General features: G+C 43.6%; 1 protein-coding gene across 1 annotated transcript in view; it reads right to left on the bottom strand.

Moving 5' to 3' along the window:
- Window positions 1-1,823: 1,823 nt before the first annotated feature.
- Window positions 1,824-23,307, bottom strand: part of LOC109873008 (protein FAM222A-like) — a 72,174-nt gene continuing 50,690 nt past the window's right edge. Inside the window, exon 3 of the mRNA XM_031818110.1 lies at window positions 1,824-5,223. Within this exon, the coding sequence (XP_031673970.1) occupies window positions 3,740-5,223 (1,484 nt within the window). The 3' untranslated portion in view covers window positions 1,824-3,739. The remainder of the gene's footprint in view (window positions 5,224-23,307) is intronic.

Genomic DNA, 23,307 nt, shown 5'->3' with positions numbered 1-23,307 from the left:
GAGCTGAGGAGTAAAGTCCTGCACATCCACTGTTTCAAAAGCACATTGACAATCTGCGATTCAACGCACAACAATAACCTCCCAAAAGGGACAGACAGAAGATGACATGCCCTGCATGAAGAGATACCCGTCTGGAAGGGTGCTCCGAGACGTTCCTTTTGTGGTGACAACGATCTGACAGATACGACCAAAAGAAGAAAGACAATCCGTCAGCATGCCAAGTCCCCAGGGGCTCATGTGGTCAGCTTGAGTGTCTGCCACAGTGAAGTCGAAGGGCAGAGGACGTGAGCTCACAGTTCAGATGTTTATTTCTAAAATATTCTTTCAATTTTCTAATAAGGAAGAAAATGTAGATTTGATGGTATTTTGTCATTTTCTAAAAAAATTCAAACATGAGAAGAAATACCTGATGGGATAAGGGATATAATACAATATAGTTAAAGGGTTTTATCGATTCTTCTGTCCCTCAAGAAAATCCCCTTGCTCTCTGAAAAACAGGATATAGTGCATTACAATCCTGTGGGCAAATTCATCCCACTCCCACAGTTCGTCACCCAGGCGTTATCCAATACTCTCATTAGATGGGAGGCCCATCACCACTAACGTTTCCTTGTGGGAAAACGCTGACACCAACTGCTCCACACACTGCCTGAAGTCTCACTAGCCCTCCTCCAACATCATGTGACATAGTTTAATGCATGGGTGCAGAAGCCAAAGGGAAGGGGATTTGGGATCTGATGCATCTTCTGTAAATCTGTCAAAATATTTCGACAAGACTGAATAAAACGATGCCAGAAACAGAACTGTGGCGGGGGTACTAAGCTGTTGAAACAACATGAAAATATTTTACTATGGAATTTTAAAAGGCCCAGTGCAGTCAAAAACATGATTTGCCTGTGTTTTATATACATTTCCAAACTGTTGGAATAATACTGTAAAATTGTGAAAATTATAAATGCCCTTTTAGTGTAAGCGCTGTTTGAAAAGAATGCCTGAAATTTCAGCCTGTTTTGGTGGGATGGAGTTTTGGCCTGCCTGGTGACATCACCATGTGGTAAATTTAATACACCAATAAGAGCGCGTTCTAAACCGCTCTGCCAATAACAGCACATTTTCAGTTCTAACTGAAAACTTTCAGTTCAGTTCTTCCTGCTTGAGAAATGTTTGTTTTCAATTAAAATGGTCAAAAAGAAACAATCAATCACAGTAAGGTAATTATATTGTTACCCCGAAATGATTTGATATTGAGATAAAAAATTGCTGCATTGGCTAACTTAAACTACTAGTGCAAGTCCAGGTACTCTTTGGTCTAAGAGCTTTGCTTTGTCAGCATTCCAAGGACTTCCACAAACTTTATTAGCATATTCATTAAGACTCATGATTCTGATTAAAAAGCAGGTTGAGGGGAAAACGTAAATGATGTTTGCTGATGCTGTTAGTTGTCTCCTTTTTGTGGCTCTAGTAAATCTAGGGATACAGTGTTGGAATATCTTCAAATTCGAAGATACGACTGTAGGTTGATAATTGTTATTTTTCAGTGTATGTGAACAATGGATGCAACTCATACTAGGCCATTTGAACAAGTGGCAAATTTAAAAGAGCAATTCCTTATGCAAAGGTTAGTTTGGGTTCTGTAATGACCTCAAAAGCATTTATGAAGCCTTTTTAACACACATTTCACACACACACAAACCTTAGATATAGCCACACCATGACTCGCCAAAAACACGATCAACTCCAGAATCATGGATATTTGACTTGAGATCCTTTTCTCTTCTTTTTTTTAGGACAGTAGAAAAATAATGACAATTCTCACAGCCAAGATTTGGCTTCTGAATATATTCTCAAATGAGATTTATTTTACACCTGAAAACAGAAAAGGATGGGGATCGGGGAACATTGGGAATGTATTCACAACTGTAGTTTACATTTTTTTGGTGTAAGCTCAGAGAAACGTTAATACAGTCATAATAATTGCACTTTATATATCTCCACTGTTGCCAGCATTTCCTCGTGACAAAGCCCAGCTCTCTCTCCAGTTAATAAATTCAATTTACCAGTGAAATTTGACTGACAAAGGAAATGCTAATTTAGGACCAGAGGACTGCTTCACTGCTGCACTGATCCAATTTGTCTTTTTTCTCGGGTTCACTCGAGTCCCAAAAGGCATTAGACATCGCAGTAATTTAAGTGCAGCACATTCAAGGGAAACTCAGACATAATAAATATTTAAATGTTCTGAATCCTAAAGTCAATGAATGACCCGGGCTCAACTCATCTCAACCATGGGCTGAAACGTACTAGGAAAAAGCAGTGAACCTTGTCTCATCTCACATCACCTGAGAGGACAGGGCATGATTGTTTCACTTTGTTCTTGTTTTTCGGGGTATGGGGCACATCGGTGTACCCTGGACAGACTCCCCTTTGGTCCCGGCTCACACTCCTTCTATATGATAGGGCCCAAAAGTGAAAGGGATATCCCACTTCTACCATACTTACTTATAAAAGTTAGGCAAGAGAGGAATAGCATTATAGCGGAATTAAGTAAAAAGCCCTCTCATAGGAAAAAGCTGATTCAGCCTCATTTTCAGATTCCTAAACTGGGTTTTTTTTTGTTTGGGGGGGGGGGGGTGGTCTAGGGGACAAAAATAAACAAATACACATCAGAGGTCATAGTTGACAACCTCTCAATCTTCAATAGTGACATTTTTCTCATCTTTTTTTTTTGCAACATTTTTTATTTTGAAGATATACTGTAGATTCCAGTGTTGGTTAGAGAAGAGAGCACTCTGGCCAGCCACTATGCCTTACACTAGAACATCAGAAACTGCCTGTCAGTTTGAGGAGGAATAACTAAATAAACCAATAAACCCCAAATGAAACAATAAAAAGCATTGAGACACTTTTCCCCATAGCAGCCAATGCATATAATATACCCACAAATATAGAAAACAACAAAAGTAGTTTCAAGTTTCTTCAACATATCATATCCAAACTACCCAAATCCAAACTCCAAAGTTAAATGTTTTTAAACTCCAAGCAGTGCAATTTATAGTATCAATTAAAACAATAATTACTAATATTGTAATATTTTTCTGTCAATATTGTGATTCTTGTACATCATACCAAAGTATTGATTCCATGTTTTTCTTTTTCTTATTATATTGTGTTTTGTTTGTGTATGTGTGTGTATGCATATAGGTGTGTGTGTGCTTGTGTGCGTGCTTGTGTAAGCAAATGTATGTGTGTGCGTATTCTTTTGGAGTTTAGAAAGCAGCCCTACACCTTGGCCCTTTGGGTCCTTCTATGTGACTACAGCACCCCACTGGCGTTCTATTTGGATGGGGGAACAGAGGTGGCTGTATGCACTTCATATCAAGCTATGATTCTCAGGAAAAGGTTTAGTCAACTCAACAACAAAACAAACAAAAAACAAAAAACTGCCCCAAATTCCAGTTGGCAAATGAACCACGGGACATCAGGAGAATCTTCTAAAAACCAAAACCACTGAAATCCCTTTTCTCCCCCACTGATAAATAACCATTCTGTCATCCTACACAGGATCCAGTCTAACGCCATCGCTTCCCTCCCTGGAGCCCCCTCCCTGCTTCAAGCAGTGCCAGTCTCAACAGACTTGTACATCCCCAGGAAATCAAGATCTTCTGTCCCTCACCTTTAATCCAGATTTCACTTCATTCATTAATTCTTGAGCTCTGGCACTCGCACTCTCATCCCCGTTCTATCTGTAAACCGGGAGGCGGATGTGGGCATGCTGGTGGTCCAACAGCCGTGGCACCGACACAGTCTCATAGCCTTTGCCCAGCATCTGCTCTTTAATGCAGGGCGGGTGGATGTCGTTGACCAGGTACTCCAGAGACTGCAGGCTGCTGCTCAGCACCGATGTGTTGCACAGCTGACTCTTACTGGGCAGGCTGCAGCACAGGCCTCCCCCACTCCCACTGTCCATGGCGGGGTAGTGGTGATGGTGGTGGGGGTGGTGGTGGTAGACCATCTCCCTGTGGCCCCCCGTAGCTGGTCCTCCTGTGGTGGTCCTCAGGAGCTCCTGGTGGGGGTTGTAACAGTCACTGTCAGGGGTGACCAGCACGCTGTTCCAGGGCGGGGCAAAGTATTGGCCCACAGAGAAGTTGCCATGCATCCCCATGCAGTTCAGAGGGGAGGAGCTGACCTTGTCCAGGCACCCCCCGCTGACAACGCCCCCCGTCAGGTGGTAGGGTCTGGAGGAGGAGGAGGAGGAGGACGACAACACCTGGGCCTTGGCCATAATCCCCCCTCCCCCCGGGGCACCACAGCTTTCAGGGGACTTACTGATGGCCCCTCCTCCCCCGCTGCCCCCACTGTACATGCGAAGCACAGCCTGTTGTTGCTGTTGTTTCTGCCACAGGATGTAGTCCATACTGTCCGAGTACACCCCGGCCTTCATGGCCTCGCCACTGTGGGCCGCCAGCGGCAGCCCCACTCCTGTGTACACCAGGTTAGGCTGGGGCGCAATGCTGCCCACATAGCCACCCCCCGAGGAGCCAGAGGAGATGCCCATGACACCCCCCGCACCCTTCTTGGAGGGGCTGGGGTTGGTGGAAGGTGCGGTGGAGGAGGTGGCCCCCTGGCACACCTGCTGCAGAGCCTGGGCCTGGCAGTGTTGGTTTATCTGATAGATGATGCTCTGGATGGAGGGAAGATTGGACTGGGAGAGGGGCTGGGCCAGGCCTCGCCCCCCTGTCACGGGGATCATAGAGCCGGCCACAGTGACGTTAGGGGGCACCGAGCGGGAGAGGGCAGGTGCTTCAGGGGGCTTCGAGGACCCCGTGTGGTACACCATCTGGCCGTGGCCATTGGCTAAAGTGCTACTGCTAGGGGGCGGGTACGGGGCCACAGCTATTTGGGCTGGGGAGAGCTTAGTCCGTCTGCCTTCCGAGTTCTTGATGATGCCCTTAGTGGGGCCGAAGGAGGAGGATGAGGTGGCATTGACAATGGCCAGGAGGCCTGTGTAGCCGCCGGTGTGGAGGTGTGGGTAGGGGCTATAGCGCTGGCTACCTGTGGTGTCGAAGCCATTCACAGTCCGGTTAAGGTGCTTGTGCTGGGGGACCCTGATGTTGGTGGGGAAGATCTTGATGGACAGCGGGCTGCTCTGCATCTTCTGGGCGTAGGCATCCAGCTCAGCCACACTGGGGTAGCGGGGAGAATGCATGGGAACCACCAGCTCACCTGCAAAACAAAGAGAGAGACACTGGAGTGAGAACAAGGGACAGAGCTAACCAACATGTGACCAAGTAATACGTCACCCCAGGGAACATCAAACTAATACGTCACCCCAAGTATAACTACAATGGTTCAGAATTTTAAAAACATATTTTAATGAGACTATGTTGAATAACTAGAGAGAACTGTGAAGACTGCTGATAAACTACTGCTGGGAATCTCTGAATTGTAACGTTTAGATCTAAGTTGTAGTATAGGGGAGTAACCACAGATTGAAGTCGAAAACATTAATATAGTCATATATGTACGCATCTCTATGGGTCTATGGGTGTAACACTAGATATTCTGCCTGGTACCAGAATTACACTCTCATAACCAAGCTCATGGGTCATGCACAACTGAAACTGGTGGTTGTAGTGGGGCTTTGCTATCTGGAGTACCTGCAGCCATTCCAACCCCAAAAATTAAATTCCACAATGTTGGAGTCCGCTCACACAAAAAACTTTGATTGGCCTTTACTCAAGTAGGAAGAGTTTAACCGACGTGAGTAGAGGTGGCAGGCAGCAAAATGTCCATAAAAAAAAATAAAACATGTCATTGTTGGGGGGTGGGGTACCATGGCGATATTGGATTCAAACGACATTATTCAGACAATTTCATGGCTAATTAACTACGTCCCACAAAAAGTGGCGTCAGGGAATATAACTAAATTGACCACCGATAAATCAACTGCCCCCAATGATTCGTAACCTCTTCAAAAATGTAATTTTTCTGCAAAAGCTAACAAAAAAAAAGCACCAAAATGAGAAGCCAAAGAACCAGTCAATGAATGTTATGGCAACCTGAGGAGTTGAGGGTAGGGGATGTGTGAGCGGGACTTACTCCATTTCATTTCCTATCACAAAGTCATGTTAAAGAGACTCCATAGCTAAGCAGTCACAACTCTAATTTCTCCGCTCCAATTACTGATACCATGGAGAGTTCATTTCTACAATGCAATGGGCCTTCAACTGTGAAAATGATTCAATCTACAAGATCCATATCATGAAGGAAAGAAAGTGGGAGTTAAAAAGCAGGGTGAGGGCATAGTATTCATGTCTGTGAATTTAATGCCAAAATGGAAGATGCTTTTTAAGCCGTTCCCTTTGCTCCGACTACAAGAGGATTAAATGCTGTATGTCGAAGTAAAACATTGATGGTTCAAGACAGATATATTAGGCCTATATATCCCAACCTTCAATAGTCAATGACAGATATATTAGGCCTATATATCCCAACCTTTAATAGTCAATGACAGATATATTAGGCCTATATATCCCAACCTTTAATAGTCAATGACAGATATATTAGGCCTATATATCCCAACCTTTAATAGTCAATGACAGATATATTAGGCCTATATATCCCAACCTTTAATAGTCAATGACAGATATATTAGGTCTATATATCCCAACCTTTAATAGTCAATGACAGATATATTAGGTCTATATATCCCAACCTTCAATAGTCAATGACAGATATATTAGGCCTATATATCCCAACCTTCAATAGTCAATGACAGATATATTAGGTCTATATATCCCAACCTTCAATAGTCAATGACAGATATATTAGGCCTATATATCCCAACCTTCAATAGTCAATGACAGATATATTAGGCCTATATATCCCAACCTTCAATAGTCAATGACAGATATATTAGGCCTATATATCCCAACCTTTAATAGTCAATGACAGATATATTAGGCCTATATATCCCAACCTTCAATAGTCAATGACAGATATATTAGGTCTATATATCCCAACCTTCAATAGTCAATGACAGATATATTAGGCCTATATATCCCAACCTTCAATAGTCAATGACAGATATATTAGGTCTATATATCCCAACCTTCAATAGTCAATGACAGATATATTAGGCCTATATATCCCAACCTTCAATAGTCAATGACAGATATATTAGGCCTATATATACCAACCTTCAATAGTCAATGACAGATATATTAGGCCTATATATCCCAACCTTCAATAGTCAATGACAGATATATTAGGCCTATATATCCCAACCTTTAATAGTCAATGACAGATATATTAGGCCTATATATCCCAACCTTCAATAGTCAATGACAGATATATTAGGCCTATATATCCCAACCTTCAATAGTCAATGACAGATATATTAGGCCTATATATCCCAACCTTCAATAGTCAATGACAGATATATCAGACTCCAGCATCACAATTGGTCCTAAATAAGACAAGAGACAATGGATTTTTTTTTTAACAATCCCATGTTTATGGCTGTAAATGAACTGATCACAATGGGATGGAACTGTCATACACAGTGTACAAAACATTAAGAACACCGTAATATTAAGTTGCAGGTGTATGACTAACACCAAGTATGAGTTTCCTGATAAGGACACTGTACAGATTACAAGGACACCGTACATAAAGGCATAAAGGACCATAGGCATCCAGATCAGTGGGTAGCAGGACCGGGGCTGCCTGACTGGGACACAACTCTCCCAACCCTCCCTGGTGACAGCAGTGGTGGCACCATGCTTTGATGTTCCCACAGGTACTTATTTAATTTGCTCTAAAGAGAAAAGAAACATGCTAATGGTACGGTGGCAGTTTTTTTCTGATCTTCTTTACAACACAGGATAAAAAAACATATTTGATCACATGGTTTAAATGAGGAGAGATACTCAGCTTTGTGCCGCCCCTCGCACCCCCATGATTTCTCCTAATTATTGCCACATGAGAAAAAACAAACAATTAAAAAACCCTGCCAGAAACAGCCAGGAAATTCTTTAAAAAAGGTGGATAATTCCCATTCCTTTCTGGTGAGTCCATATTTTCCACACCTAACTGCTGTGCCGTATATTTTCCCTCCTGCAGAAACCTAGACTCAGTCTATGAGATCAGGCTGGCCACAGAGAAACGCCCCACTACTCCCTCCATCCATCTCTCCCCGGCTCACCCGTCATTTGTCAACAGGCAGAACTATCTCAGCCCCACAAAGGCAGAGGAGTATAAGGATGAGGAGCAGGAGGTGGAGTATAAGGATGAGGAGCAGGAGGTGGAGTATAAGGATGAGGACCAGGAGGTGGAGTAGAAGGATGAGGAGGAGTAGAAGGATGAGGAGCAGGAGGAGGAGTAGAAGTATGAGGAGGAGAAGAAGTATGAGGAGGAGAAGAAGTATGAGGAGGAGAAGAAGTATGAGGAGGAGAAGAAGTATGAGGAGGAGAAGAAGTATGAGGAGGAGAAGAAGTATGAGGAGGAGAAGAAGTACAGTGGGGCAAAAAACGTATTTAGTCAGCCACCAATTGTGCAAGTTCTCCCACTTAAAAAGATGAGAGAGGCCTGTAATTTTCATCATAGGTACACTTCAACTATGACAGACAAAATGAGAAAAAAAATCCAGAAAATCACATTGTAGGATTTTTAATGAATTTAAGTATTTGGTCACCTACAAACAAGCTAGATTTCTGGCTCTCACAGACCTGTAACTTCTTCTTTAAGAGGCTCCTCTGTCCTCCACTCGTTACCTGTATTAATGGCACCTGTTTGAACTTGTTATCAGTATAAAAGACACCTGTCCACAACCTCAAACAGTCACACTCCAAACTCCACTATGGCCAAGACCAAAGAGCTGTCAAAGGACACCAGAAACAAAATTGTAAACCTGCACCAGGCTGGGAAGACTGAATCTGCAATAGGTAAGCAGCTTGGTTTGAATAAATCAACTGTGGGTGCAATTATTAGGAAATGGAAGACATACAAGACCACTGATAATCTCCCTCGATCGGGGGCTCCACGCAAGATCTCACCCCGTGGGGTCAAAATGGTCACAAGAACGGTGCAAAAATCCCAGAACCACATGGGGGGACCTAGTGAATGACCTACAGAGAGCTGGGACCAAAGTAACAAAGCCTATCATCAGTAACACTACGCCGCCAAGACTCAAATCCTGCAGTGCCAGACGTGTCCCCCTGCTTAAGCCAGTACATGTCCAGGCCCGTCTGAAGTTTGCTAGAGAGCATTTGGATGATCCAGAAGAAGATTGGGAGAATGTCATATGGTCAGATGAAACCAAAATATAACTTTTTGGTAAAAATTCAACTCGTCATGTTTGGAGGACAAAGAATGCTGAGTTGCATCCAAAGAACACCATACCTACTGTGAAGCATGGGGGTGAAAACATCATGCTTTGGGGCTGTTTTTCTGCAAAGGGACCAGGACGACTGATCCGTGTAAAGGAAAGAATGAATAGGGCCATGTATCATGAGATTTTGAGTGAAAACCTCCTTCCATCAGCAAGGGCATTGAAGATGAAACGTGGTTGGGTCTTTCAGCATGACAATGATCCCAAATACACCGCCCGGGCAACGAAGGAGTGGCTTCGTAAGAAGCATTTCAAGGTCCTGGAGATCAGATCTCAACCCCATAGAAAATATTTGGAGAGAGTTGAAAGTCCGTGTTGCACAGCAACAGCCCCAAAACATCACTGCTCTAGAGGAGATCTGCATGGAGGAATGGGCCAAAATACCAGCAACAAGTGTGTGAAAACCTTGTGAAGACTTACAGAAAACATTTGACCTCTGTCATTGCCAATAAAGGGTATATAACAAAGTATTGAGATAAACTTTTGTTTTTGACCAAATACTTATTTTCCACCATAATTTGCAAATAAATTCATAAAAGATTTTCTGGATTTTTTTTTCTCATTTTGTCTGTCATAGTTGAAGTGTACCTATGATGAAAATTACAGGCCTCTCATCTTTTTAAGTGGGAGAACTTGCAGTTGGTGGCTGACCAAATACTTTTTTGCCCCACTGTATGAGGAGGAGAAGAAGTATGAGGAGGAGTAGACGTATGAGGAGCAGTAGACGTATGAGGAGCAGTAGACGTATGAGGAGCAGTAGACGTATGAGGAGCAGTAGACGTATGAGGAGCAGTAGACGTATGAGGAGCAGTAGAAGTATGGAGGTGGTAAATTAGTGTCTGTGCTTTTTCTGATTCTAATTGCCTACAATCATTTCTTTGTTGCAGAGATTGTGACACACACACACACACAATTCTCTGCATCATTCTCCTGTTCTCTTGATTTTTCTGTTTCTCTCTCCCCCTCATTTGTGCACAAACACGCTCGTATGCACACACGCCCACAAACACACTTTGATGTGGTGTTTGATGTGCATGGCCAGGGTCTCTCCATCGGTCTTCTCCCAGGAGGAGCAGTATGTCAGGATAAGTAAACTAAGGCCATGGAGAAAGGACACTGCCTGGCGGTGTTCAGGCCAGATCTGCAGCTTTGTGGGACTTATTGGCTCTGGCTGCAGTAGATCACAGTGCTGAGCAGCAGAGTACAGATGGTACTGGCTGATAAACACACTGAGGCACCCACCCACTGCATCCTCAGTCTACTGCCTCCCCCCAGGGCTAGGGGTTTCCTGCACACACACACACACACACACACACACACACACACACGAGCTCCAGCTGTGATTGTGTGTTTCACTTGCCATCACTGGAGCATCCTGCTCTCTGCTGAAATGTAGGGCAGGGACGACAACAGGTGCCTGGGCGGGCGACAGCCTGCAATGCCTCCTGGACTAAATGCTTCACACTCGCTTCACTTCAACACCTGACAGCCCTGTACGGATTAATTACTTCCCCTGGGGATGGAAGAACAAACTTTTTTCTCTTCTTCAGAACGAGGCATGAGGCGACAACCGGCACTCTCACGTGTACATCTGAAACAGCGTCACAGAACAGAAGAAACACAGGAAAGACCAACACGGCTTTATAGCAAAATGCTACGACTACCACTCTCCAAACCATCACTTCAATGACTATCCAACCCCGATACCACAAGATTAAACTACCTGAAGTGAAGAGAAGTGGCATTGCCGGGTGCAGCTAGTGGTGGTGAGAGCTGGGCTGGGCTCCCACGCCAGGGTGAGGAGATGGCAGGGAGGCAATTAACAGGCTGACCTTTGCACTTAACCACCCAGCACACAATGCCCATGTGTCAGAGCGGGCACATCTCTAAATGCCATCGCTCATTAGTGCCAAGCACCCGAGTAAGAGAGGTAATGTGTGTATGTTAGTGAATCTGCTGATGTAAAAAGGGCTTTAAAAACACATTTATTTGATTGATTGATGCACGGGTTGCCCGCATGGTTATATCCACAGGGTGGGCGGGTTTAGGGTCATTAAATATTATGTGGATGAAGGGCAGGTGGGTGACAGGCAGGTTGAATAAGAGAAAACAATGCCTTAAAATCCTAAAATCCAATTTACACAAGACCACCTGCTCTTTCCATGGCATAGACTGACCAGGTGAAAGTGATAATTCCTTATTGATGTTACTTGCTAAATTAACTTCAAATCAGTGTAGATGAAGGGGAGGAAGCGGAGGAGACAGGTTAAAGAAAGATTTTCAAGCCTTCAGACAATTGTGACATGGATTGTTTCCCATGTGTATCAAGAATGGTCAACCAACCCAATGGACCAACGCTTGGCATTGTGCATGGTGATCTTAGGCTTGTGTGCGGTTGCTCGGCCATGGAAACCCATTTCATGAAGCTCCCAACGAACAGTTATTGTGCTGATGTTGCTTCTAGAGGCAGTTTGGAACACGGGTGGTGAGTGCTGAAACAAAGGACAGATTGTTACGTGTTACGCGCTTCAGCACTCTGTGGTCCTGTTTCGTGAGCTTGTTTTGCCTACCACTTCAGGGCTGAGCCGTTGTTGCTCCTAGACATTTCCCTTTCACAAACACAGCTCTTACAGTTGACCGGGGCAGGTCTAGCAGGGCAGAAATTTGATTAACTTTGTTGGGAAGGTGACATCCTATGACGGTACCACGTTAAGTCACTGAGCTCTTCAGTAAGGCCATTCAGGAACCAATGTTTGCTTTTGCATTTACTCCCCGGGCCCTAAACGAAAGAAACAGACAGAAAACTTTACTTAAGTCAACTAGATTGAAGCATTCTATCAATTTCTTACATTATTCTGGTGAGCAAGGGTTTATTTAGTCTTCTAGGGCAAAATATAATGACAGAAGAGAAGCATTTATCTAATTAGACAGGTTAACAAAAAGCCTACCAAAATGTTGGAAATTAGAAATATTTAAAATCAGGCGGCAAAAAAAAATCTCTGACCAGCACACCACTAGTGTCTGTGTGTACCACTACTGTAAACACAGAGACAGAGAGACAGAGAGACAGAGAGAGACAGAGAGAGACAGAGAGAGACAGAGAGAGACAGAGAGAGACAGAGAGAGACAGAGAGAGACAGAGAGAGACAGAGAGAGACAGAGAGAGACAGAGAGAGACAGAGAGAGACAGAGAGAGACAGAGAGAGACAGAGAGAGACAGAGAGAGACAGAGAGAGACAGAGAGAGACAGAGAGAGAGACACAGAGAGAGACAGAGAGAGACAGAGAGAGAGAGAGAGAGACAGAGATGGCAGAGCTAGGGATAAACTACAGCACGGTGAGATAGAATTGAAGAGAACAGGACTGAACAGCAGAGGGCCTTTCTCAACAGGGCCTTTAATAACAAAGCATATACAAAGTGTCTGTAACTGTTCTTCCATTGGTTTTGGTGACATGGAGCTCACCAAGGGCATCGTCCTTGGGGTGCCCTGTGCCGTCTTGGGGGTGCTGTGTGTGTGTTGCCCAATCCTGAACACTCAATTAACACTCCTTTAATTAGACAGCGGTACTCTGAATTCTGATTAACTAATTTTCTGTGTGTGGGGGTGGAGGAGGGAAAGATGTAGGAGGCAAGGTGGAAGGAGGAGGGAAGGATGGGGTGGGGTCCACTGGGTATGATGAGGTCCACTGGGTATGATGAGGTCCACTGGGTACGATGAGGTCCACTGGGTACGATGAGGTCCACTGGGTACGATGAGGTCCACTGGGTACGATGGGGTCCACTGGGTACGATGGGGTCCACTGGGTACGATGGGGTCCACTGGGTACGATGGGGTCCACTGGGTACGATGGGGTCCACTGGGTACGATGGGGTCCACTGGGTACGATGGGGTCCACTGGGTACGATGAGGTCCACTGGGTACGATGAGGTCCACTGGGTACGATGAGGTCCACTGGGTACGATGAGGTCCACTGGGTACGATGAGGTCCACTGGGTACGATGAGGTCCACTGGGTACGATGAGGTCCACTGGGTACGATGAGGTCCACTGGGTACGATGAGGTCCACTGGGTACGATGAGGTCCACTGGGTACGATGAGGTCCACTGGGTACGATGAGGTCCACTGGGTACGATGAGGTCCACTGGGTACGATGAGGTCCACTGGGTACGATGGGGTCCACTGGGTACGATGGGGTCCACTGGGTACGATGAGGTCCACTGGGTACGATGAGGTCCACTGGGTACGATGAGGTCCACTGGGTACGATGAGGTCCACTGGGTACGATGAGGTCCACTGGGTACGATGAGGTCCACTGGGTACGATGAGGTCCACTGGGTACGATGAGGTCCACTGGGTATGATGAGGTCCACTGGGTATGATGAGGTCCACTGGGTATGATGAGGTCCACTGGGTATGATGAGGTCCACTGGGTATGATGGGGTCCACTGGGTATGATGGGGTCCACTGGGTATGATGAGGTCCACTGGGTATGATGAGGTCCACTGGGTATGATGAGGTCCACTGGGTATGATGAGGTCCACTGGGTACGATACAGCAATAAAGAGAACTGGGAACGGGATTAGACTGTAAAAAAAAAATTACTTAAATTCGGTGCACTTCTAAGTGAGGGGTCAAATTGTGTTGATCACAAGAAGCAGTGGCAGACGGAGTGAGCAGGAGAGCATGGAGTTGGGTTAGTTGGAGGCAAAGAAGAGGGAGCGAGGGAGATAGCGAGAGAGGGAGCGAGGGAGATAGCGAGAGAGGGAGCGAGGGAGCAAGGGAGGGAGCAAGGGAGCAAGGGAGGGAGGGAGCAGGAAAGGAGGGAGGAGGAAAGGAGAGAGACGCAGAGTCAGAGTACAGTATCAAATTCAGAGCAGCATAAAACCGGTTGGCATTCTAATTAGTGGCTTAATTGAATATTCACAGGAATAAGCCGGAAAGAACTGGATGAAATCCTCTCCTTCCTTGCTTCCATTTATTAGCACTCCAAACGCTCTAAAATCATGAGCAGGTTGGGGATATTTCTAGTTATTATGAGAAGCCAACGAGTCACACATCAAATGAGAGCATCTGGTATTTTCTCATTCTCAGGCACAAGCCAGTATCAATGTGGTGCTTACTATACACGTTCATCTATCCCCTCTTATCCTACACCAACAAAGCCAAAGGAAATGTCCTTGTTTAAAAAAAGAGGGGGAACTACTAGGTGGTTGGGCTGTTTGCAATTATGTCTTCACAGAATGATATACACATAACATGCATTAGCTTTAACCAAATCAAAAGATGCTGTGAGGACAAGAGGGTGAGGGCAAATACAACAGGAGCTGATTTGTAGGTAGGTAGAGGGAGAGGGAGAGAAAGATGAAAGAAAACACAGGGTCAGCCACAGTGCAACATCCACCAGGTTCACCGGCGTTAACCTGTTCTCCAGAGACGAGTTGCTGCTGTTAAATGTGCATGAGCTGTCAGCACCATTGAGGGCCACAGAGGACATTAGCTGCTGCAGCCCCAGCTTCAGCCCTGTCACCCTATAAACCACAATGCTTTTAGGCCAAGCCATCCTAATCTACTTTTTTCCATTTCCACCATGCTGCTGCATATTCAATCTGTCCTCCCTCCATCCACAGAGCGAGCAAGCAACGCTTTGCCCTTTCAACCTCATTGTTATGGAGCTATTCAAGTTAATAATTAATGGCTAGAATGGCCTTCCAATCCCTCATGCCCAAATCACTTACTTTGGAAAAAGTTTCACTTGTTTAAATGTATTGCCATTTGGGAATTGACAGATTTGAAAAAGCATTGTTGCGAGGGGACACCCTTGACCCGTGCCTATTGTTGGGTCCTTGGCCAGATAGAATCAGGGTCTATGACACCCCCCCCCCAACGCCAGACAAAAGCAGGGCTGTGAAAGGAAGCAGAGGCCAGGGGGTGGAGGGAGGAGCCAGAGGCGGCACGCTAAACAATACCTGCCTTGTGCTAATGGAGGTGTCATCTGGCACATGGCTGATTAGTCAACGATTACAGGCCGGTCCTCGATTGCCGTGACAACTTCTGCAATGCACAATGGGCCCTGATAGAGCCAGCTGTTAGGTCCTCTGCAATTAACCCTGCATCCCTGTCGTCCCCGGCGGTGCGCCACCTCTAATTGACTATTGGGCACACAAAGCAGGGGCTGTAGGACAGACCCCCCCCCCCCCCAGCCAGAGGTAAAAACTATAATAAGAGCTGTCCTGCCGACTCGGCCACCAGTCAATCATATGTCTGGCTCCCCTGCCGGAGCTTCCGGAGGAGAGCGAGATGGAGAGAGAGAAAACTGAATGGAAGAGCTTGCGTGAGCCAGCTATCAACAGGGTACAGTTGCCTGGCGGGGGTGGGGGACATGTTGATTATGCCCTCAGTCAGGGAAACGAATTCAAGTGCATGTGGGGGGAAATGAGAGTCCCGCTGCTTGCTTTGCTCAGCATCAGGAAAAAAACATCCCAGGTACACTCATCTATCTCAGTTAATCACAAGGTTGATTGTTATACTGAACAAAAATATAAAAGCAACATGTAAAGTGTTGTTCCCATGTTTCATTAGCTCCAAATAAAATGTTCCATATGCACAAAAAGCTTATTTCTCTGAAAAAACACATTTGTTTACATCCCTGTTAGTGAGCATTTCTCATTTGCCAAGATAATCCATCCACCTGACAGGTGTGGCATATCAAAAAGCTGATTAAACAGCATGATCATTACACAGGTGCACCTTGCGCTGGGGACAATAAGGCCACTCTTAAATGTGCATTTTTGACAAACACCACAATGCCAAATATGTCTCAAGTTTTGAAGTGAGCATGCAATTGACATCCTGAATGTTCACCAGAGCTGTTGCCAGAGAATTGAATGTTCATTTCTCTACCATTAGCTGCCTCCAACATCATTTTAGAGAATTTGGCAGTACTTCCAACTGGCCTCACATCCGCAGAACAAGTGTAACCACGCCAGCCCAGGACCTCCACATCTGGCTTCTTCACCTGCGGGATCGTCTGAGACCAGCAGCCCAGACAGCTGCTGAAACTGAGGAGTATTTTTGTCTGTAATAAAGCCCTTGTGGGGAAAAAACTATTTCTGATTTGCTGTGCCCGGCTCCTCAGTGGGTGGGCCTGGCTCTCAAGTGAGTGGGACTATGACCTCACAAGCCAACCCATGGCTGTGCCCCTGCCCAGTCATGTGAAATCCATAGATTAGGGCTTAATTATTTTTGTTGTTGTTATCGAATGATGTCCTTATATGAACTGGAACTCAGTAAAATTGTTGCATTTATATTTTTGTTCAGTATCTCTCACACACACACACACACACACACTTTATTAATGTAATTGTCTATCTGCAATAAAGCTCATCTACCCTCATATATATATATATATATATATATATATATTAGAGGGTAGATCAGCTTTATTGCAGATAGACAATTACATTAAAGCCACAATTTATATAATTTCCAATCCCCCATATAGATATCTATTTTTTTAGTAAATATATATGTATCATTTTATATATACACTACCAGTCAAAAGTTTGAACACACCTACTCATTCTAGGGTTTTTCTTTATTTTTACTATTTTCTACATTGTAGAGTAATAGAGAAGACATCAAAACTATGAAATAACACATAAGGAATCATGTAGTAACCAAAAACGTGTTAAACAAATCAAAATACGTTCTATATTTAGATTCTTCAAAGTAGCCACCCTTTGCCTTGATGACAGCTTTGCACACTCATGGCATTCTCTCATTAAGTATTCACTTGGAATGCATTTCAATTAACAGGTGTGCCTTGTTAAAAGTTCATTTGTGGAATTTCTTTCTTTCTTAATACGTTTGAGCCAATTAGTTGTTGTGACAAGGTAGGGGTGTTATTTAATATATATATTTTACATTCATTTAACTAGGCAAGTCAGTTAAGAACAAATTCTTATTTTCAATAAGGGCCTAGGAACAGTGGGTTAACTGCATTGTCAGGGGATTTTTACCTTGTCAGCTCGGGGATTCGATCTCGCAACCTATATAAAATATATATATAATAAATATATACATAAAAAATACACACACACACACACACACACACACACACACACACACGAAGTTGGAAGTTTACATACACTTAGGTTGGAGTCATTAGAACTCATTTTTCAACCACTCCACAAATGTCTTGTTAACAAACTATAGTTTTTGCAAGTCAGTTAGGACATCTACTTTGTGCATAACACAAGTCATTTTCCCAACAATTGTTTGCAGACAGATTATTTCACTTATAATTCCCTGTCACAATTCCAGTGGGCGAGAAGTTTACGTACCGAAGTTGACTGTGCCTTTAAACAGCTTGGAAAATTCCAGAAAATGATGTCATGGCTTTCGAAGCTTCTGCGAGGCTAATTGACATCATTTTGAGTCATTTGGAGGTGTACCTATGGATGTATTTCAAGGCCTACCTTCAAACTCAGTGCCTCTTTGCTTGACATCATGAGAAAATCAAAAGAAATCAGCCAAGACCTCAGAAAAAAATTGTAGACCTTCACAAGTCTGGTTCATCCTTGGGAGAATAGCACGCAAGTACAAACACCATGGGACCACACAGCCGTCATACCGCTCAGGACAGAGACATTGGTGCGAAAATTGCAAATCAATCTCAGGACAACAGCAAAGGACCTTGTGAATATGCTGGAGGAAACAGGTACAAAAGTATTTATAACCACACTGAAACGAGTCCCATTTCAAAATAACCTGAAAGGCGGCTCAGCAAGGAAGAAGCTACTGCTCCAAAACCGCCATAAAAAAGCCAGACTACGGTTTACAACTGCACATGGGGACAAAGATCGTACTTTTTGGAGAAATGTCCTCTGGTGGCTGCATCATGTTGTGGGGGTACTTTGCTGCAGGAGGGACTGGTGCACTTCACAAAATAAATAGCAACATGAGGCAGGAAAATTGTGTGGATATATTGAAGCAACATCTCAGAACATCAGTTGGGAAGTTGAAGCTTGGTCGCAAATGGGTCATCCAAATGGACAATGACCCCAAGCATACTTCCAAAGTTGTGGCAAAATGGCTTAAGGACAACAAAGTCAAGGTATTGGAGTGGCCATCACAAAGCCCTGACCTCAGTCCTATAGAAGATTTGTGGGCAGAACTGAAAAGGAATGTGTGAGCAAGGAGTCCTACAAACCTGACTCAGTTACACCAGCTCTGTCAGGAGGAATGGGACAAAATTCACCCAACTTATTGTGGGAAGCTTGTGGAAGGCTACCTGAAACATTTGACCCAAGTTAAACCATTTAAAGGCAATGCTACCAAATACTAATTGAGTGCATGTAAACTTCTGACCCACTGGGAATGTGATGAAAGAAATGAAAGCTGAAATAAATAATTCTCTCTACTATTATTGCCCAGAAACCTGCTCCTTTTACTCTCTGTTCTGAACGTGCTAGACGGCCAGTTCGTATAGTGTTTAGCCGTACCCTTATCCTACTTCTCCTCTGGTGATGTGGAGGTTAATCCAGGTCCTGCAGTGCCTAGCTCCACTCCCACCCCCCAGGTGCTCTCATTTGTTGACTTCTGTAAACGTAAAAGCCTTGGTTTCATGCATGTTAACATTAGAAGCCTACTCCCTAAGTTTGTTTTAGTCACTGCTTTAGCACACTCTGCCAACCCAGATGTCTTAGCCGTGTCTGAACCCTGGCTTAGGAAAACCACCAAAAACCACTCATGCTGCCAAACATACCCTTGTAAAACTGACCATCCTAACGATCCTCGACTTCGGTGATGTCATCTATAAAATAGCCTCCAGCACTCTACTCAACAAACTGGATGCAGTCGATCACAGTGCCATCCGTTTTGTCACCAAAGCCCCATACACTACCCACCATTGCGACCTGTACGCTCTCGTTGGTTGGCCCTCGCTTCATACTCGTCGCTTAACCCACTGGCTACAGGTTATCTACAAGTCTCTGCTAGGTAAAGCCCCGCCTTATCTCAGCTCACTGGTCACCATAGCAGCACCCACTCGTAGCACGCGCACCAGCAGGTATATCTCACTGGTCACCCCCAAAGCCAATTCCTCCTGGTCGTCTTTCCTTCCAGTTCTCTGCTGCCCATGACTGGAACGAATTGCAAAAATCTCTGAAGCTGGAGACTCACATCTCCCTCACTAGCTTTAAGCACCAGCTGTCAGAGCAGTTTACAGATCACTGCACCTGTACTTAGCCTATCTGTAAACAGCCCATCTATCTACCTACCTCAACCCCATACTGGTATTTATTTATTTATTTTGCTCCTTTGCACCCCAGTATCTCTACCTGCACATTCATCTTCTGCTGATCTACCATTCCAGTGTTTAATTGCTATATTGTAATGACTTTGCCACCATGGCCTATTTATTTCCTTAACTTACCTAATTTGCACTCACTGTATATAGACTTTTTGTTTTCTTTTGTTCTACTGTATGTTTTGTTTATTCCATGTGTAAATCTGTGTTGTTGTATGTGTCGAATTGCTACGCTTTATCTTGGCCAGGTCACAGTTGCAAATGAGAACTTGTTCTCAACTAGCCTACCTGGTTAAATAAAGGTGTTCCCAACTAGCCTACCTGGTTAAATAAAGGTGAAATTAAAAAAATTTTAAAAATAAAGTACATTTCACATTCTTAAAATAAAGTGGTGATCCCTTTACTAGGATTAAATGTCAGGAATTGTGAAAAACGGAGTTTAAATGTATTTGTCTAAGGTGTATGTAAACTTCTGACTTCAACTGTGCATATATGTTTTATATTAATTCAACTAGGCAAGTCTGTTAAGAACAAATTATTATTTACAATGACGGCCCACCCCGGCGACGCTGGGACATTTTTGTGCCGCCCCAATCACGGCCAAATGTGATACAGTCTGGATTCAAACCAGGGACTGTAGTGATGGCTCTTGCACTGAGATGCAGTGCCTTTGACCGCTGCGCCACTTGAAAGTCTAAAGATAGCCCTATCTGGCAAAATACCAAGTCCATATTATGGCAAGAACAGCTTAAATAAGCAAAGAGAAATGACAGTTCACCATTACTTTAAGACATGAAGGTCCGTCAATACAAAAAATATGAAGAACTTTTTCAAGTGCAGTCGCAAAAACCATCAATCGCTATGATGAAACTAGCTCTGAGGACCACCACAAGAATGGTAGACTCAGAGTTCTCTGCTGCAGAGGATAAGTTCATTAGAGTTACCAGCCTCTGAAATTGCATAAATGCTTCACACGGTTCAAGTGTAATATTCTTGTTAGAACCTAGTATTGAGTTATTTGTTATAATGAATTGGCATTAGATTTAAGGTGATTGAATTGCTCCCAAAATGTAATGTTGTTAATGCATTTCTTTTAAGAAATATTTATTTAATGTATAATTGAATAGGTTGGTTTGCTTTTAAGTTTAAGTTGACCAATAAGTTGGCTTGTTAAGCTGTGGCCAATGGGAGTTGACCTGGTTAACGGGAGGCCTGCCGGGAAAAAAAGAGGGAGAAAGACGTTGAGAAAAGGACGGACGTTACATTATGACCGTTGGTGAAGAAAAATTATAAAAGAAGATGTAAAAATAGAACACCCATATCTAGAGTTTTGAAGGGAAATACCGATTTTATTTTATGAGAGTTGTTATAATTCTGTTAAGAAAGACTTCGTGTGACACCGAGAGAGAATTGCTTGGGAAAGATTAACGAGTTTGTGTTCCCATGGGATTTCTGTTACTGCTAAAGAGTACTGTCTGCATTGATAGCTGTGCTTGCTGTGGATCTTGTGAGGAAACCTGCAAGGAACTGCCATACTTCACTGAGGGAATATCTACGAGTAGTGAGTAACCACAACGGTGGGGTGCTTCTGGACTTTGTGTGTTGTCATTTTTTTGAGCTCCAATGCGCCAATGGGTTAACTTCTTGATGCACCCATCCCGTTAGCAGGATCATTTTCATCAACATCCACTGAATTGCAGAGCGCCAAATTCAAATTAAATTACAAAAAATATTTCATTTTCATGAAATCACAAGTGCAATATAGTAAAACACAAGGTAGCTTGATGTTAATCCACCTGGTGTGTCAGATTTCAAAAAAGCTTTTCGGCGAAAGCATACCAAGCGTTTATGTAAGGACATCTCTCTCAGCAGACAAAACATTACAAACAGCTAGCAGCAAAGTAGATTGGTCACTACTTTTAGATTGGCTTTCCTCCTGGGAAGGAGAGGCGGACCAAAATGCAGCGTGGTTATAGTTCATGTTTTTTTAATAGGTAAACTCAACATGAACATAATACAAAACAATAAATGTGGCAAAACCGAAACAGCCCTATTTTGTGCAACAAACACAAAGACAGGAAACAACCACCCACAAAACCCAACACAAAACAGGCTACCTAAATATGGTTCCCAATCAGAGACAATGACTAACACCTGCCTCTGATTGAGAACCATATCAGGCCCAAACACAGAAACAGACAAACTAGACATCCAACATAGAATGCCCACTCAGATCACACCCTGACCAAACAAAACATAGAAACATACAAAGCAAACTATGGTCAGGGTGTGACAGTCACGAAAGTCAGAAAAGCAATACAATGAATCGCTTACCTTTGATGATCTTCGGATGTTTGCACCTACGAGACTCCCAGTTGCACAATAAATGTTCCTTTTGTTCCATAAAGATTATTTTTATATCCAAAATACCTCCATTTGGTTGGCATGTTATGTTCAGAAATCCACAGGCTCGAGCGGTCATGATGGGGCAGACGAAAATTCCAAATAGTATCCGTAAAGTTCGTAGAAACATGTGAAACGTTTTTTTATAATCAATCCTTGGGTTGTTTTTACAATATATAATCGATAATATTTCAACCGGAGGATAGCTTCTTCAATAGGAGCGAGAGAGAAAATGTCTGCTCCACTCTGTTGGCGCATGCAAAACGCTGCTGGCACCCAGCCATCCAATGACACGATGTGATCTTTCTCGCTAATTTTTCAAAATAAAATCCTGAAACTATCTCTAAAGACTGTTCACACCATGTGGAAGCCATAGGGAAATGAATCTGGTTGATATCCCTTTAAATGGAGGCAAGGCTTGCAATGGAACAGAGAGCTTTCAGGAAAAACAGCACTTCCTTGTTTTATTTTTCTCAGGTTTTCGCCTGCAATATCAGTTCTGTTATACTCACAGACAATATTTTGACAGTTTTGGAAACTTTAGAGTGTTTTCTATACTAATCTGACAATTATATGCATATTCTAGATTCTGGGCCTGAGAAATAGGCAGTTTCATTTGGGTATGTTTTTTATCCAAACATCAAAATACTGCCCTCTACACTCAAGAGGCAAGCTTGAAACAATTTGGACATGGGTTGTGCACGAATCATTGGGGTATATTATTTTTTATTTATTTTGATGTGGTGCTTTGAAAATGTAATAATACACATCTTGAACCTTATGTTGCCTTGATGGAGTCATTTACTGTTTCAACTTAATTTAATGCATGGGAAAGTATATCCTTAAACAATAATCTATAATCATTCCATCTGAAGTTAATACCCTATTTGTCATCACCCTAGATAGTTTACAATAGGGATTCTTATTGAAGATGTCCTTCTCACCAAACATCCCATGCTGTTGAGATATACGTAAGTTAATATCGTGAAAGTCAAATTCGAGACTGGTGATAGGCTTACACATGTAACAGACATCTCAACATCAACTGTTCAGAAGAGACTGTGAATCAGGCCTTCATGGTCAAATTGCTGCAAATAAACCACTACTAAAGAACATGAATAATAAGAAGAGACTTGCATGGGCCAAGAAACACGAGCAATGGACATCTCCCAAATTGGAGATGTGTATTTCCCACCGTAAGCA

The sequence above is a fragment of the Oncorhynchus kisutch genome, linkage group LG3, assembly GCF_002021735.2.
Source record: "Oncorhynchus kisutch isolate 150728-3 linkage group LG3, Okis_V2, whole genome shotgun sequence".
Classification (NCBI taxonomy): domain Eukaryota; kingdom Metazoa; phylum Chordata; class Actinopteri; order Salmoniformes; family Salmonidae; genus Oncorhynchus; species Oncorhynchus kisutch.
The sequence above is the reverse complement of the archived record's forward strand: the minus strand, read 5'-3'. Positions and strand labels throughout refer to the sequence as shown.